At 39.6% G+C, this 18,562-nt stretch overlaps 1 protein-coding gene and 1 pseudogene across 3 annotated transcripts in view; both read right to left on the reverse strand.

Annotated features, from left to right (window-relative positions):
* Nucleotides 1-18,562, reverse strand: part of Cep135 (centrosomal protein 135) — a 63,195-nt gene that overhangs the window by 29,012 nt on the left and 15,621 nt on the right. For 2 of the 3 annotated variants that reach the window (XM_090343567.1, XM_090343568.1), the window contains exons 7-12: nt 12,741-12,869; nt 10,531-10,746; nt 7,823-7,888; nt 6,102-6,240; nt 4,001-4,224; nt 905-1,057 (exon numbers count right to left, since the gene is read on the reverse strand). In XM_090343567.1, coding sequence (XP_090199693.1) covers nt 905-1,057; nt 4,001-4,224; nt 6,102-6,240; nt 7,823-7,888; nt 10,531-10,746; nt 12,741-12,869 — 927 coding nt within the window. The remainder of the gene's footprint in view (nt 1-904; nt 1,058-4,000; nt 4,225-6,101; nt 6,241-7,822; nt 7,889-10,530; nt 10,747-12,740; nt 12,870-18,562) is intronic. The other variant, XM_090343569.1, reaches the window with a different exon arrangement.
* LOC150055740 (cytochrome c oxidase subunit 7C, mitochondrial-like) lies at nt 6,512-7,078 on the reverse strand (annotated as a pseudogene).

Consider the following 18,562-nt stretch of genomic DNA (forward strand, 5'->3'; position numbering starts at 1 on the left):
TCCTGGTTCAAAGCCAGCCCAGGCACTAAAGTCCATGACACTCATATCTCTAATTAATCACCAGAAAACCAGGGAAGTGGCACTATGGCTCAAGTGGAAGAGCATTAGCCTTGAGCTAAAGAGCTCAGGGACAGCACCCAGGCTCAGAGTTCAAGTCCCATCACCAACAAAAAAGCAAGATAATACAAAAAACAGCAACACTAACAAGGGACTAATTTTGATGACAGACCCAAGGCTTTGCTTAAACTCACTTTGCCCTTAAGACAACTGAGTCATGGTAAAGGAGCCAGATGATATTGATTCTTTCTTCTGCAGGAGAACCTTTTTCACTAGGGTTAATGCCTTTAATAGCCAGGGGTCCAAACAGCAAGCGAGCTACTCAGGTTTCTATTCTTGGCATCATTCAGACATATTGTGCATGTCTAAATCCCAGGGTAAATTAGGCTCAGAATGAGGCCTGTTCAGGTAGTTTGGATTGGTCACACGCATAAGCTAGACGAGAGAGTAGATATAAGAAAGGGAAATATGTAGGGCCGGGAGTCTGGCCTAGTGGCAAAGTGCTTGCCTAGCGTGCACAAAGACCCAGGTTTGATTCCTTGGTACCACATACTTAGAAAAAAGCCAGAAGTGGTGCTGAGGCTCAAGTGGTAGAGATCTGGTTTTGAGAAAGTCCCCGGACAGTGCTTAGGCCCTGAGCTCAAGCCCAGGACTGGCAAAAAAAAAAAAAAAAAGGAAATATGTGCTTTGAGAACAGAATGAGAATGTACTACTAATTAAAATTCTAATTATGAAGGAGTATCCCAAGGTCCCTATGTTAAAAGAATTTGGATAAATACATATTCACTATGGTTAACTCGTTCTATAATTTAGAAACCAGTTGGCTTAATTATAATACATATCTTACTTCGTTATATAAGACACTCAGTTTATCCCTTTCTGCAGTCAATAATTTAACATTGGATTGTATATCTTCCATGTATTTTTCAAATCTTTCTAGCATACGCTGAAGTTCATCTCTTTCTTTTGTGACCAGATGAATTTCTGAATTGTAATCACCCTGAAACATAAAAGACAGAAGTTACCATTTGTTGCAATTATCCCCACATGGTGGTCACAAAGATGCTAGCGATAAGGAGGAGTGAGGCTAACAGACAAAAATCACAGAAATTCTTTTAATGTAATTAAGGAAAATATTTTTAACACAAAAATCTATTGAAGTAGATGATAACACTGGCAGTACTGAGTAAAAAAAAAAATGTTTTTGAGGATCCCAGGGTTGGAATACAGGGCCTGGACTCTGTCTCTGAGCCTCTCTGTGCTCAAGGCTAGTGCTCTCTCACTAGAGCCACAGCATCACTTCCGGCTTTTTCTGTTTATGTGGTACTGAGTAAACAAACCCAAGACTTCATGCATGCTAGGCAAGCACTCTACCAATAAGCCACATTCCCAGCCATGAGACAAATTCACTGGGGACCTAGCTATCAACATTTGATAGGTCCCACTGACCTTTCCCCAGTCCTCCTTCTGAAACTGTATAACCCTGATCAGAAACAGATTTGCTCAGGAACTTGTAATGCATACAAATTTGGGGGTTTATTCCAGACAAAAACTTAAGAGGGTAGGCTCCTTAACTTTGATTTTCAAGACTTAAATGTGATTGTTAGTTGTGGCAATTTTTATAAACCAATACTTTATGTCTGCTCCAGGGAAGGGGCCAGGGGGTGTATATATGCTTGTTTGCCTGGTGCAAAGAACTCTACCAGTGTCACACATTTCTCAGTATTTGCTATGACTGAGTATTAAGATCACTTTTCCAACCAGGCCTAACATCCAACCTTCTGAAATAGCACCTACAGGAGGTCTGCTTTTGCAATCAGATCAACATAAATACTTCTAACAAGTAGTATAAGCTCATCAGTAAGTCAATGTACAACCAACACACTGCTTTCAGATTTCTAAAACAATATCCCTACTATTTCAGTTCAATTCAAAAGGTCCAGTGTCTTCAGTGTCACCTGTGAAAAATAAAGATGGCATATTTACAGTATTTTATTGTTAAATTATTAAATGTAGGCATCTTAAATTGAGATTATCTTGATAGTTCAGTACATTGTTGCATCTTGGGGCTGTATTAGTCCAGGCCTGAAATCATAAAATGCGATCTATAACCCAACATTACATAAATTTTAAAAATTTACAGAAAGGAAGTGGTCTGTACAGATTCTAGAAAAGGAGAACGCAGTGAATCAAGCTTTGTCTATTTTCATTACTCAGTTAAATGTCGCTTTCCACATGAATTCTTCTAGTCTCCTTTTAATTTAGATCTTTTATGGACTAATTTAGTGTTCTGAATCTTCCCTGTATACTTTACACTTCATTAACATTGTAAATGAAATTAAATTAGAGGTTGTAGAAACAGCTCAGTGGTAGTATATGCAGAAACAACCATGAGCATGTTTTTAATGTATATCCATTAAAATTTAAGTTCCACAAGGGATCAAGTAGATTCCCAGGCTTATGTACCACCTATTTAGTGCCTAATATGGCAACTAGGAAAGTATATATTCATAAACATTTGTTGGATAAACTCTTCTCTAAATGTATCTTGTATGTAGATGTTTATGTTGTATTAATATATAATACTTAACTCCTTTTCACTCCTTACCATATAGTTGCACCCTGCTCCAAGTTATAAGATCAGGAACTGTTTTACTCTGTCTTCCATGCCTTATGCATACTCCACTCATGTATCACTAATTGCTTTGACTTATTTGACTTATTCTAAAATACTCTGTATAGTCCAATTTCTGAATTCTAGAAATGAGTGGCCTAAGCCAGGTAAACAACATTTCAAGATAATAAACAAATTGAAGGTGGGGGGAAGGCATTTAATTATATTAGTATCTTACCACTATCTCTCCACTTATCTTTTAAATATGAGTCTGTACAAAGCAACTGAATCACTTATTTAGGCTAAAAGTGTTGAAGCCAGGCATGGTAGTGTTCATAGATAACACTAGCACAAGGATGCTGAAACAGGAAAGTGAGTTTAAAGCCAGATGAACTACACAGTGAGTTCAAGGACAACCTGAGCTACACAGTGAGCGCTACAATTAGGATTTCTTCTTTTCCTTTCTTCCTTTCTCTCTCTTCTTTTTTTGGCTGTTCTGGGACTTGAAGTCAGTGCCAGAGCACTGTCCTTGGGCTTTCTCAAGGATAGCGCTCTACCACTTTGAGCTACAGCACCACTTCTGGCTTTCTCTGTGCATGTGGTACCTAGGAATCAAATCCAGGGCTCCATGCATGCTAGGCAAGCACTCTACCACTAGTCCATGCTCCCAGCCATCTTTCTTTTTTTTGAGATAGGGTCTTGTTGCATTGCCTAGTCTGGCTTTAAACTTTTCATCTTCCTGTCTTAGCTTCCAAAGTAGCTGAAACTATAGCCTAAGATTATTACCATGTAAAGCTTTCAGAGTGAACGTCTTAAAACCGTCAACTTTCAAATGTGGATAGAGTGGACACATAATGTGCTTAGTACCCACTTCCAGTTTTTTAGCCATTTCTCATAGCAGAGAAGAGGAAGACGCTCGATTGGCAAAATATGACACTCCATTTGACTGGTCCAAGTGAAGAAATGCAAAGAAATGAAGCCTTGCTGCTTGCCATGTGATAAGACTCTGCTACCCAGAAGAATAGAGATGATCCAGGAAGCAAATCACTAGAGAGAAGTGTCCAGCAGCAGAGTCCCTAGGGGCTCTGGTCCCTAAGCCCATGACACAGCTGGTCCACCTTTCTATAGTCCAGGGACCAGCATTTCTATACTGGGTGGGAGGCTGTTTATTCAATGCTAGTGTCTACAGAATAGGTTGCAGTAGAAAACAAAGATCAAAATAATGACTTTGGAGAAGCAAATGTGAATAAAGTTACATGTAATATAATAAGCAGAAGTTTCATAACAACATTCTCTGCCTTGCTGATTACTCTTTTAAAGAGGTATTACCTTTTCTAAAGTTTTAAATATTGGAATTTTTTCACGTGCAAAATTATTTGTAGAGCAAGATCTTCGCTGTATTAAATGTTGGAGTCGTTCTAGCTCTTTTTTATAATAATCTCGCTCTTCTTCTATACCTTTCAGAAATGTATCTAAACGAGAGGGTGATTTGTCTCGACGTTTTATTCCATGTTCAAGCCGCATTCTCTCAACTTCCAGAGTAAGTTCTCTTTCTGCAAATTAAAATGGTTAAATCTTAAAATAATATGTAATGTAAATATCAATACTATTTAGAATGAAAGCAACAAGAAATCATGAATTAGTTTGTATGTCACATACAAGTATCGAAGTGGTAATATTAAGAGTGGCAAAGGAAAAAAAATGTGAAACATTAAAAATGCAAATAAAGCCAGGTGCTAGTGGCTCACACATGAAATCCTAGGTACTCAGGAGGCTGAGATCTGAGGATCATGTTTCAAAGCCAGCAAGGGTAGGAAAGTCAGTGAGGCTCTTATCTCCTATTAACCACCAGAAAACTGGAAGTGGCTCTGTGGCTCAGGTGGTAGAGAGCTAGCCTTGCGCTGAAGAGCTCAAGGACAGCATCCAGGCCCAGAGTTCAAGCCCCATGACAGACCCCCCCCTCCCAATTTTTTTGTTTTTTCAAATAAAAATCCATGGAAATCCAGGTGTGGTGGCTTACACCTGTAATCCTAGCTACTCAGGAGGCTGAGATCTGAGGATCAAGGTCCAAAGCCAGCCCAGGCACAAAAGGACCTGAGACTCTTATCTGCAATGAAGCTCTAGAAAACAGGGAAGTGGGGCTTGGCTCAAGGGTAAGGAGGTAGCCTTGAGCTGAAGAGCTCAGGGACAATGCCCAGGCCAAGTTCAAGCCCCATGACTCACTCCCCCCCCCCCAAAAAAAATCCATTGAGTCAAGCCCCCTGTTTTTGTCTTATCACGGAGTATTATCTAGTATCTTCAAAATGAAGCAATACATTTCCACATGGTACTTTCTAGAGATCTGAAAATGCATTGAAACACAAATACTTATCTGCAAGCAATCAGAACATAAGCAAATTTAACACCAACCTTGAATTTCATGTATATATAAAGGGTTCGAATCAAATCTTTCTCAAGGAAGTACAATGATCAGTTTTTTGGATTTTGTTTTTGCTAGTCCTGGGGCTTCAGGGCCTAGACACTGTCCTTGGCTTTCTCAAGGACAGAGCTCTACCACTTGAGAAACAGTACTACTTCCTGCTTTTTTCTGTATATGTGGTACCAAGGAATCGAACTTGGGGCCTCATGCATGCTAGGCAATCACTCTACAACTTGGCCACATTCCCAGCCCATAATTTTATTGGCTTTTGAGACGAGAGTCCCATTATGTGGCTTATGGTGGTCTCAAACTTCTGGGCTCAAGCAATCCTCTAGCCTCAGTGTTTAAAGTGGCTGGTATAACAGGTCCACACCACTGTACCCTGCTCATAGTTATTAGTTTTACCACAGAAGTTAACTTTTCATAAATCAAAGTATCTCACTACTGGCAACCTAATTTAACTAATACTCTTTAAAACTGCAAGGCATTGAATATTTTCACGATATACTGATTTGCTCCCATCTCTTCTTCCATTCATTCAGCGGATACATATTAAGAATTTATTATATACAATTGGCAAATTCATGAATTGACAAATTCATCCCTAACCATGAAGAAATGCTCCTTGGTTTTTGTTCTGTTACCAGTCTGCCTCACTGAAAAACAAAACAAAACAAAAACCCAAACAAACAAAAACAGATACTGCAGAATGTTCAAGCAGGTTCTCCTGCACAAAGTAGTCAAACATTTTAGAATTCTTAAGGTTCCTAGAGGTGAGGGGTTTGTCCCCTATCTACAATGGCGAGTGTGGGATTCTGATTCATGGCAAGCATTCTACATTTATTAAATGAATGAATGAATAAATGATGATCTATGAAGAAAAATAATAAACTGAGAGGTTGAAACAAACCCTGAGGAACAACAACTTACAGATAAAGATCATAAATGAAAAACAATACATTGAGAGAAAATCTCAACTACTTTTCAAGTTTCTAACATTGTAAATCTAACCTGTCATTGTAAAACTTTCCACCTTTTTGTTAAGTCTTTGCTTTTCTTGTTCAAGCTGATAAACAACAGTTTCCAGGTCTGATTTCAGAAGGAGTTCATCACTCAGTCTCTCCTTTTCTTCATGGCATAAGGTCAATTCCTATAAGTTTTTGAATACTATAAATTAGACTTCTAATAACTTTGTATAACACTATAGCATAAAAAGTTTAAAGATGCTTTTAAGTACATTTAGACAATTGCAATTCACATGTACGCATGTGTAAAAATACTTTTAATTACTCTCATAAGCAGTTTGAACAAACGTCAAGTATCAATGGTAGTTAAAAGCAGCACCAGAGAAGCCAAAGAACAATAATGTTTCTTTGTGGATAGTAGAATTATTACATTATATTATTTTCTTCTAATTCGTTTCTATTTTTCTATTTGTTTCTAAATGAATATGTACTTGTGCATAAAAAAATTATAAAGGATTATGTTTAAAAGGTGGGCAGTAGCCAGGAGACTGATATTTGAGGATTGTAGTTCAGAGCTAGCCCAGGCACTGAAGTCCATGAGACTTTTTTTTTTTTTTAAGTATCATATTCCTTATAGCAGAAAGGAGACATCAAGCATTCATGTCAGGAGTTTATTTACAAGCATGTGCTGAATTGGAGAGTTTAATCCATTTTCCAGAGTGTGTGTTGCTTCAAACATTCTTCTTATCTGTTAAATGGATAACTTCGGACACCATTACTTCTTAAGCAGCTGATGCCTCACTATAAAAAAAGGTGCAGCAAATCCAGATCCAAAGTACATGGTCATCATGGCCAATAGCCGCCACTTGTTTTCCACAGAAAATGGCAGAGTCTTCCCCGGGCCCTCCTCCTAGTGCACCCGACGGATCACAGAGGTTGTAAACCTCCGGACGCTTTGCCCCAGCATGACACTGTGAGAAGCTCTGCGAAAGGTGCAGAGACAACACGGGAGAAAAATGCCGAGAGACCACATCGTGGCTTTCCTCATGACCTTTGTCCATGAGACTCTTATCTCCAATTAACTACCAATAACCTAGAAGTGGCACTGTGGCTCAACGTGGTAGAACGGTCACCTTTTGCTGGAGAGCTGAAGTCAGCGTCCAGGGCCAGAGATCAACCCCCACAACCAACCAAAAAAAAAAACCAAAACGGTAGGCAGTAGTAAATATCCAGTAACTTAGTGCCCAGCATTTTCACTATGGTTAAATACTTATAAATATTAACTATGAATGCCATCATGAATTGTGTTAATACCATCATTAATTGTACAAAAAAGACCAGAAAATAGTAACAGAGACATTAACAGTCAGCCCACACTACTGAAACTTGGTACCAGGCCTGAGAGGAGCACAATGAGTCATTCAACATTTGCAGCGTGCATGTTGTCAGCGCCATGCTGAAGGAAGGAAGTCCAGTGCACCCAGCCACCTGGACCATCTACAGAATCATTACAACCGAGAATCAGCAGAATCTAAAAGGAGATGCTGGCTGTCAGGGGGTGGGTGCTAATGGAGAAAAGGCTTATTGTTAGAAGGGCAAAATTGCAGATTCAACAACTGTGATGCTGCATAAAACAGATGACTCTTATATTAGTGAATACTATATGTAAATTATATATCAATATAAAATATATGTTCAGTATAGTAAAACATTTCTGATTTAAAATGCTGGCAATTCAGTATGACTACCCCCCCTCCACCAACTTACCAGTTTAAGTTTTGCCATTGTTTCTTCAAGATTCCGCATTTCACAGAGGTTTCTTTTAATCTCTTTCTAGGAATAAAAAGCCTATTAGGTAAACATCTAAAAGTCTAAGAATACATATCACTAAGGCACAGCACGGTATGATTGAGTAACTTTTCTAGTAGTTCACATTCTCCCTCATCAATAAGACCTGAGGCCTTAGCCCTAATACTCAGTCTTGATGAAGAGGAAGCAGAGTTGAGGTTTCTCTTTACTCTTTTGGTATCCTGAATGCTTACAGAACATATCTGTAACATCTGAAAGGACCACTTGAAAATCTTTTTACCTGTTGCATACCTGTAGGACTTTCCTTAGTCCTTAACTATCTCAGGGTTTCTTAAGGTATTGTCATTTCCTGATCTTCTCCACTTGCTTTTAATGGCCTGAATCCTCTACCTTGCAGCCCAGAGGTCAAGAGGTCATTAAAATACTTTGCCGGGCGTGGTGGCTCACACCTGTAATCTTAGCTACTCAGGAGGCTGAGATGTGAGGATCGAGGTTTAAAGCCAGCCCGGGTACAAAACAACCTGAGACTCTTATCTCCAATGAACCTCTAGAAAATGAGAACTTGAGCTGAAGAGCTCAGGGACAGTGCCCCATGACAGCTCTCCTCTCCTCCCCCCCCCAATACTATGACTCAGTAGGAGTCTTTTCTTTTTTTAGCCAGTCCTGGGGCTTGAACTCAGGGCCCGAGCAAAATCCTTGGGCTTTCTGAAGGCTAGAGCTCTACCACTTGAGCCTCAGCACCACTTCTGGCTTTTTTCTAAGTATGTGGTACCAAGGAATCGAACATGGGTCTTTGTGCACGCTAGGCAAGCACTCTACCACTTGGCCAAACTCCCGGCCCTTGGCTTTTTCTATGTATATAGTAATGAGGAATTGAACCCGGGTCTTTGTGCACGCTAGGCAAGCACTCTATCACTAGTCCAAACCCCTGGCTCAATAGGAGTTTTTTTTATTTTTCTTTTTTTGCCAGGACTTGGGCTTGTACTCAGAATCTGAGCACTGTCCTTGGGTTTTCTCAAGGCTAGAGCTCTACGAGTTGAGCTACAGCACCACTTCTGGCTTTTTTCTATGTATGTGGTACCAAGGAATCGAACCCAGGTCTTCATGCATGCTAGGCAAGCGCTCTACTACTATGCCAAACTCCTGGCCCCAATAGGAGTCTTTTGTTGAGCCAAGTTGTCATTTCTGAGCCTTGTCAACAGGCTATCAGAAGCCAGGTTAATTACCCAGTATGCTAAACATACTGGGTACAAGAGAGGGATGAGAAACAGGAGTTTCGATGAATGAAAACCACAAAAGCAGAATCAAAGCTACACTAATTATGCCTTCTTCCAACATTATAGGCCTTCCAAGGTCTCTCAAGATTCCATATGAAATTTAGGATTTTTTTCTGTTTCTGCAAGAAAAAAACCTGTTACTAGGATTTTGATAAGAGACTGCTGAATTTATAGATCATTTTGGATAATTTAATAATAGTTAACTATTCATTTATGTCTTTATTAATAATTTTTTATCATGTTGGTTAGGATTAGTCCTAAGTATTTTAGTCTTTGTGATGCTAATAGCAGCATAGTATTTCATGATTTAGAAACTTTTAGCATAACAGATAAAAAGATTATCTGAAATGTTGGGGCTGGCTGAAGGCTTTAAATAAGATACTATTTTCTCTCATTGTATTTCACTAAGAGATGTAGTTCTGCAAAACTGTTTACTTTTTAAATATTTACCAACATTTCTGGTGTATCTGTCACATTGTTCCACTGATAATTAATAAAGAAAATAACTGTTCAGAGAAAAAAATTAACTTTTAGTTTTGTTGGTATAAGAAATTTCTAAAAACAAAAAGTTTAATATATGCATTGTACAATCCAGGCAGGCATGGAAGAATGATCATAAAAAGATGATCAGGGGCCAGGAGTTTTGCCTAATGGTAAAGAGCTTGCCTAGCATGCACAAAGACCTGGGTTTGAATCCTCGGTACCACATACATACAAAAAAAAAAGCTAGAAGTGGTGCTGAGGCTCAAGTCATAGAGCTCTAGCCTTGAGAAAAACCCAAGGACAGTGCCCTGAGCTCAAGCCCAGGACTAGCAAAAAGAAAAAAAAAAGACTATCAGATATAAAATGGTAAAATAGGATAAAGCTTTGTGAAGATTTTGAGGAGAAAGGGTCATTTAGATTTTACTGGCCACATTTAAAAGGACAATGAGATAGTTTTATTTTAGGAGCTGAATATTTCTGGTACATTGGAAATTTTACTGCTTACATCTATTTAAACTAAAAGATGAAAAGGGTAAACTATTAACTTTAAAGTTAGCAAAGTTGTATAATTTTAAAAACAGCTTTACGGGTGCTTGAGAAAAAAGTCAGAGGACAAACTTCAGAGTCTCTCTCAGAAGGCAGAGATAAAGAAATCTCAAAGAAAATCAAGATAAAGGTTAGAGAGTTATTCTATGTGCTGGAGAAAAAAAAATCTAAACAACAGAACAAATGCAATCATTTACAAGATAGGAAAAAACTTAAGAACAGAATTAACAAAAGCAAAAAATGAAAACACTAGATAAAGATACCTATAGCCTGAGTATGAAGTCTGAATAAGAAGCTTGGGTCCAAGCTCGTTGCATACCAGCAGTCAGTGAAGCTTCTCTCAACTAGATACATCATTACCTTTGCTTTCTCAAGCTCTTTATCGGCAGACTCCAGTGCTTCTTCTTTATGTCTTTCCAATTGCTTCGCCAACTGGTCTATTTCAGTCAATTCTTGGCAGAGTTTTTCATTTCTGTTACTTAAACTAACAACTTCACTTGTCACTGTTTCCTTGGTTTCCAAAAGCTCTTGAATGTGCCTCTCCAATCCTTTATTAGTTTCTTGAAGAAAGTCAACCTAAATTAAATGTGCAATTCATGAAGTATATAAACTGAAAAATGATCCTAAATACTGAACCTTCCAAGTAATTGTTTAAAAAGATGACATTTTAAAAGCTACTAAATTTACAACAGCTTCTTCATATTTGTACACTTCATTGCTGATTTTATTTGTAAGCTTGACAGTGGGTAATTCAATCCAACTATTTATCCATTGGTTTTGATTGAACTTAGGGTTTGGGCACTGTCCCTGGGCTTTCTTGAGGCTAGTGCTCTACCATTTGAGTTACAGCACCACTTCTGGCTTTTTTTTCTGTGTATGTGGTACCAAGGAATCGAACCCAGGGCTTCCTGCATGCTAGGCAAGCACTCTACCAGTAGGCCACATTCCTGGCCCTGTATTAATGTTTTACCAACAGGGATCTAAAATTATGAGCAGAAATATCACTATGATGGCATTAACTAGTGCTGTCCAATATAATAGTCACTGCATGTAAATATAGCTACTTGAACTGTGGAATGTCGATACTGAGATGTGCTATAAATGTAAAAGGTATACAGGATTTCAAAAGTTCTGGCTCAAAAGATATTAAAATGTAAAAATATTACATGCTGAAATATGATTTTAGAATAAATGATTACACTTAATCTCACTTCTTTTTTTTACTTTCTAAGATCTGGAAACTTGTAAACTTCATAGTTAGCTCATATTGTAATTCTATTGCACAGCACTGTTCTAGAGCTACTGCTGCTATCTTTTCTTTTTTTTCTTTTTAGTCAGTCTCAGGGCTTGATCTCAGACTGTGTGCTTGTCCCTGGGCTCTTCAGCTCAAAGCTAGTGCTCTACCACTTTGAGCCACAGAGGCACTTCTGGTTTTCTGGTGGTTAACTGAAGAAAAGAGCCTCACAGAACTGTGACGCTCAGATCTCAGCCTCCTGAGTAGCTAGGATTAAAGGAGTGAGCTTCATTGATATTTCTTACTACTAAATACAGCAATGTGTTAGACATTATGGAACTCTTTTGCTCCCCAAGTTCCCATCAAGTGCAGGTTTTCCTTACTGGTGATGCTGAAGATCTAACTCAAGGCCTTGTGAGTGCTAGGCAAGTACTCTACCACTGGGTTATACTCCTACTCTCTCTATACATGTATATTATGTATAAACAAGTAAATATATTACATATTTGCCAACATTTTTATGTTTATATAATTCATTTTTATACTATAAAATGCATAGATATACATTTTTTAAATAAAGTAAACCATCAAGAAGAATATTCCATCACACAAAGACAAGCTTTGTTAGTACATTTTGGAATTCCTCTTTCAGTACATTTATACTTACTTTTTTTGGCAGTCCTGGGGCTTGAACTCAGGGCCTGAGCACTGTCCTTAGCCTTTTTTCTCAAGGCTAGAGCTCTACCACTTGAGCCATAGCATTTCTTCCAGCTTTTTTCTATGTATATGGTACTGAGGAATTGAACCCAGGTCTTCAGGCAAGCACTTTTACCACTAGGCCAAACTCCTGGTTGTTTGCACATTTTTTAAAAAGCAGACTGAAGATCACAATATGCCCATACTTTATTCTCTTCTTTTAAATTGTGACCTCTATGGCATGCTATAACTGTTGCTTCTTTGAATATCTTTAAGAACAATATTTTTCAATAGCTGTGCTCTATTTCTAGACACTCTATCAAATAAATAATACCTAAGTTAACAATATTGTCACATGTACAAATTCATAGACCATTATCAACGTTTAAGATTATATACAGTTGGGTAGGGAGTTTGACCTAGTGGTGCAGTGCTTACTTAGCATGCACGAAGACCCAGATTTGATCCCTCAGTACCACATACATAGAAAAAAGCAGGAAGTGGTGCTGAGGCTCAAGTGGTAGAGCTCTAGCCTTAAAGTCCAAGGACAGTGCTTAGACCTGAGCTCAAGCCCAGAACTGGCAAAAAAAAAAAAAAAAAATTGTGTACAGTCTGCAATCATTATTCCAAGAGCCATTACCTGAACGTTCAGATGAGCAATCAGCTTTTCATTGGTTTTATTTCTGTTCTCCAGAGACAGGACATCAGGGGACCGCCCACCATCCAGAGCAAGTGACAGACGCTCTATCTCTCGTTCTCTCAGCTCAATCTGGAGACACAAAATGTGGCTATCAGTTTCTAAGATATGGAATGACAAGATCTTAGAACATCCCTTTCTTATCTCCCACAATGTATGCAAAAATTAATATGCATAATTTTCCCACACACAGAATGAAAATAAATAAATAACACAAAATGCCAACAGAAAGATTATCATAGTTTTCATAGTAAGTATTTCACTGGATAGATTCCAATTTACTTTTTTACTAATAATTTTCTAGTTTAATTTTAAATAGGTTTTTTTTTTGGGGGGGGAGGGTTTGTAGGTCATGGGGCTTGGACTCTGGGCCTGGGCACTGTCCCTGAGCTCTACAACACAAGGCAACACCTTACTCCTGAAGCCACAGTGCCACTTCTTGTTTTCTAGTGGTTAAATATAAATAAGAGTCTCACAGACTTTAGTGCCCTAGCTGGCTTTGAACTGTGATCCTCAGATTCAGCTTCCTGAGTAGCTAGGATAATATTAAATAAGTTCTAACCTGAGGTTGAATGACTTCAGTGCCTGCTGAAGAGAATGAGTAAATGTGAAACACTAAGGAAACTGAGTTGTATTCAATTTCAACATTAAAATGAATAAGAAACTGGGGCAAATTTAATTACTGATTATTTAGTTTAGGGTTTTTTCTTTGGTCAGTTGTGGGGCTTGAACTCTACCACTTAAGCCACAGCCATCACTTCTGTATTAGTGAATACTTAGAAAGCAGATAATTAATTAAGCATAAATTGATACTACTAATTCACATGCAAGAATTTGGGAAAAACCTCACACACTTGCAGGCTTTTGTTTTCTTTTCCAAAATAGAAAGTAAATACACATTTTAGAAAAGAAAATGCAAACAACGTTCAAACATTCACCAATGATTGTGCATAGAAATGGTGTAGAATGATATCTAAAGCATGATCACTGACTTTCAGGAAGATTCAGCTTTACAGAAAAACCTAGCAAGCAAGCAAACCAAAAACCTGCTATATCGTATGTTGGTTCCATGGCAGAATAAAGTTAACAGCACAGGGCACCAACGTAGTTAAGGGAATGAAGTGGCTTACTTACCATGTGCTGTATGTTTGTGCCTGTGGAAAGTAGCACAGGCCTTATCAAATACAAAAAGAACAGAAACCACTAGGCAGTGACACAAAACATAACACACTGTAGTATTTTGAGGTAGTAGAAATGATTCACTATGCTTTGATTGTAATATATAAGACAACTTGTGGGTGATTACACATGAGTCTGAAGAATTAGCAAGAACAATCCCCCACCCAATATACCATGCTCTAAGGCAAGTACTCTATTGCTTGAGACATATTTCTAATACTTTTGTTCTGGTTCTTCTTTTTTTTTTTTTTGCCAGTTCTGGGCTTGAGCTCAGGGCCTGAACACTATCCTTGGACTTTCTCAAGGCTAGAGCTCTACCACTTGGGCCTCAGCACCATTTCTGGATTTTTTTTTTTTTTCTATGAATGTGGTACCGAGGAATCGAACCCGGGTCTTCATGCATGCTAGGCAAGCACTCTACCACTAGGCCAAACTCCCGGCCCCTGCTCTGGTTCTTTTTTGAGATAAGTTTCACTTTTGCCTGGGCCAGCCTGGACTTCAATACACACATCTACACCTCCAGCTGGTTCTTGATGGCAGATGTGCGCCAACACACTCAGTGTTTTCTGATAAGTGTTTTTTCCTGGGAAGGTCTCAAACGATAATCACTTCAAACTCTACCTCTCAAGAACCTTGGATTCTAGGTGTGTGCCACTGGCACCTGGCTTTAAATATTGCTATTCTAAAGATTTTTGTTATTGTGTTTGGGATTGTTACTGGTTTCATTATTATTGTTGAGCCCAAGGTTTAAACAAGCTAAGCATGTGCTCCACCACTGAACTACACTCCCAGGCCTCCCAATGTGAAATACATGTGGATAAAATAAACATGAGCAGAGGGCAAAGTAAGCTCAAGTAGACTGACAGCCAGTTTGTTGGTGGTCTCGGCCACAGGCACCAACAATTACAGGCACTGTAGAGGGATGGCAAAGTCTGGCTGGGGTGTGTTCAATGAGTACTTATACCCAGGTCCAGAGGTAGGGTGGTAGCCATGAGCTGAAGAGTTCAGGGACAGTGCCCAGGCCCAGAGGTCAAGCTTCAAGACAAAAAAAAAGTAATGGAACTGTGACTAGTAGCTGAAAAATAACATCCCACACATATATGTTTAATATGTTTACAATCTCCTGTTAAGTTCGTTTGATCTAATTTCCTTTCTGTCAACTCCATTTGGATCTAAGTAATCTTCAAGGAATTTTGCACAGTTACATCTATGTATGTACAGATCACTGTGCTCCAAAATACATAGCCATGTGCAGAACAGTAGAAACATGTCACCCAAGTTAAACTTCAGGCAGGACAAGACAAAGCAAGCTTGTAAATTAACTAAGACATTAGCAGAAAGCATAAAAGGACAGAGCTCACAATGCCTAGGATTTAACTCTGTCTTCAATAATCTACTGCTTCTTTGTGAAACTTATGGTACAAAAAACACACAAAAATACAGTCACATATAAGAGTAATTTTCAAAGAGATTTGTGTTAAATGGCAAAAAAGTATAAAACACAGCATACTTAGGATAAATGAGAAAATCCAAACCCAGAAAAAGTACACGTTTTCATTCATATGTAGAATCTAGACATATAAAATAGAAATATGACAGCGAGACTGTCAGGAAGAAGTGGAAGGAATGGGAGGGAAAGGGGAATAGAGGATAGAGGTGAAAGAACATTCTAGAAAATCTCGGTGTGTGTGGGTCACACCGAGGGCTTAAACTTGGGACCTGGGCACTGTCCCTTAGATTCTTTTGCTCAAAGCCAGCACTTTACCACTTAAACTCTAGTTACTGGAGATAAGAATCTCATGGATATTCCTGCTTGCACTATTTTCAAATCATGATTTTCAGACCCAAGCCTCCTGAACAGTTACCATTACAGTTGTGATAAGCTACCAGTGCCCAGGCTCGAGAAGCACATTTTTATCACACACACACACACACACACACACGTAAATATCATTATGAAATCCACTAAAAGGAGTGAGAAGGGAAGGGGACTAGGGGAATTTGATCAAAGCACATCATATAAATACCAATGTAATTCCTGTACACAATTTATCCTAATAAAAAATGAAGACGGGAGCCAGGAGTTTGCCCTAGTGGTAGAGTACTTGCCTAGCATGAACGAAGACCTGGGCTCGATTCCTACCTACCACATACATAGAAAAAGCCAGAACTGGGCCGGGAGTTTGGCTTAGTGGTAGAGTGCTAGCCTAGCATGCACAGAAATCCGGGTTTGATTCCTCAGTACCACATACATAGAAAAGCTGGGAGTGGGAGGAAGTGAGATGGCGCCGAAACGATAGGGACCCAGCCTAGCTCTCTCTCACAAAAAAGGGAGAAACAGGGAATCCCAGGAGCCAAGTATCTTAAGAAATCCACAACTACAAATTCAAGAAGCAACGGAGAAAAGTACACGAACCAGAACTGTGAAAGCCATGGTGGAGAGCGCTGGGCCCGGGAAGCCCCGAATTCCACCAACGCCAGCAAGTGGCGGAATCCAGACTCAGGAATCTGCACAGACTGGGCGTGGACAGCACAGACAGTGGCAGAGACCAGAGGGGAAGCAAACAACCCTCCAACATCGTGGAGCAGCTCATATCTAACCCCATCAGTAAGTAGCCCAGTGGGTTCCCCCAAAACCATTGGGAAAGCAGAGTTGGTGGCGAGCTACAGAACTTAACCCAGACCCCTCCACCCCTCCCAAGAAAGACTGGCAAGTGCAGGGGGCAAGGAATTCAGAATCCTGGCCCTTCCTCAACAGCCCCAGGACACTGACGGGACACTGACGGAAGACTGACGGGCAGGCGCTAAGATCCAGAACCCCACCAAAGGGTGTGGAGGAATGCTCCCATATGCCCAACAGCCTCCCCTCCTAGGCCACTGAAACTGTAGACTGAGGGGTGCTAAAACCTTGCCTTCCAACATCGGGTGGGGGGGGGGGTTGTGTTAGTCTGCCTGACAGCATCTGACTGAACCAAATCTAAGTGGGACGCCCTCCTGCTGGAGGTCTCTGGCAGGACAACACCAAGGGGACCCCACAAAGTCACAAAAAGACTCTCAGCCAAAAGCAACCCAATACTACCCTAAAACCCAGCGGGGAACTGAAGGGCACACCAGCAGGGGGCCAGAAAGGTGTGGCTCCACCCTTGGAGCCCTGTCCTCTCCTGAGCCCCACCCCTGGGAACAGGACCAGCAAACTAGATAGACAAGCCGAGACCACAACTCCACCCATCGGGTCAAGCCCCCATACTGTGGACCCACAGTAGGGCCACTGGATTAGCTGAGAGCTTGCTGTGCAGTGGCACACAGCCTTTGGGAACAGGCTGACACACCTGTAAAAGCTGCAAACTATGACCCAGTCAGCAACAGAGCTAATTTGGCTGAGGACCACACATATACAGAACCACCACATTCCCAGAACCACCAGCCCCAAACCAAGTAAAGACCGCCACCTAATGACCACAGAATGAACCTACAACAACAGTCTCAATTCCAATGTGGCGGAAAATGCAACAACAAATCACGAAATACATAAATAATCAAACTCCCACAGAAATCCCAAAAGGAAACAAGAGTGAAGGGACAAGAGAGATGTCACCATCCAAACAAATGACACCTGAAGAAACATGACTCTGTTCAAGGAAATGATTGCGGACATGACTAAAGAGATCAAAGCAGAATTCCAAAAACAATTCCAGGAACAGAAGCAGGAAATCACCAAGGAGTTCCTCAATTTCAAAAGAGAAATAGAAAAAAATTATACTTCCCTAAAAGAAAAGATTAATACTCTCAGAGCAGAGATGATCAGCTCAGTGTCCATAATGCAAACAAAAATGGAAGCATTAAGCAACAGTTTGACTGAGACAGAGAATAGGACATCAGAAACTGAAGATAAAACACAAGAGCTGGAATTATCAGTCTGGAGACATCAGTCAGAATTCACAAAAGAGAATTCAAAGAGAACCTGGCAGATACAGCCAAGAAATCGAATCTTCATATAAGGAATCGAAGGAGAGGAGTTTCAAAATGAGGGAATGCAACCCTTATTTACCAAGATCATAGCAGAGAACTCCCTCAACCTCAAAAGCCTTCACATTATTGAAGGCTTCAGAATTCCAAGCAGGCAAGATCCTAAGCAGGAACTAATTTAGACATATCATAGTAAAAACATTAGACCCGAATACTAAGGAGCTGATTGTAAATGAGCAGCAAAAACAAAGAAAGAGCTAAATTGCAATGGAAAAAAATTAGAATAATTGCAGACCTCTCCATGCAAATCCTAAATGCAAGAAAATCTTGGAAAAATATCATTCATGCCCTAAAGACCAACAACTGCCAACCCAGACTGATATATCCAGCAAAACTAGCATTTACACTGGAGGGAGAAAAAAGAATATTTCATTCTAAAGAGAAGCTATATGCATACTACACCGGTATACCAAAAAATATTAATCAAGAACAAATTGCAGAACAGCAAGAACTCCTATCAAGAAGCTATCACCTATAAATCACTAAACACAAAGGGGGAAAAAGGAGAGAGAAAGAAATTAAGAAGTAAAGATAAATAATGACAAATGACACTAACCACT

Source organism: Megascapheus bottae, chromosome 13 (assembly GCF_031878675.1).
Source record: "Megascapheus bottae isolate mThoBot1 chromosome 13, mThoBot2.hap1, whole genome shotgun sequence".
Taxonomy (NCBI): Eukaryota; Metazoa; Chordata; class Mammalia; order Rodentia; family Geomyidae; genus Megascapheus; species Megascapheus bottae.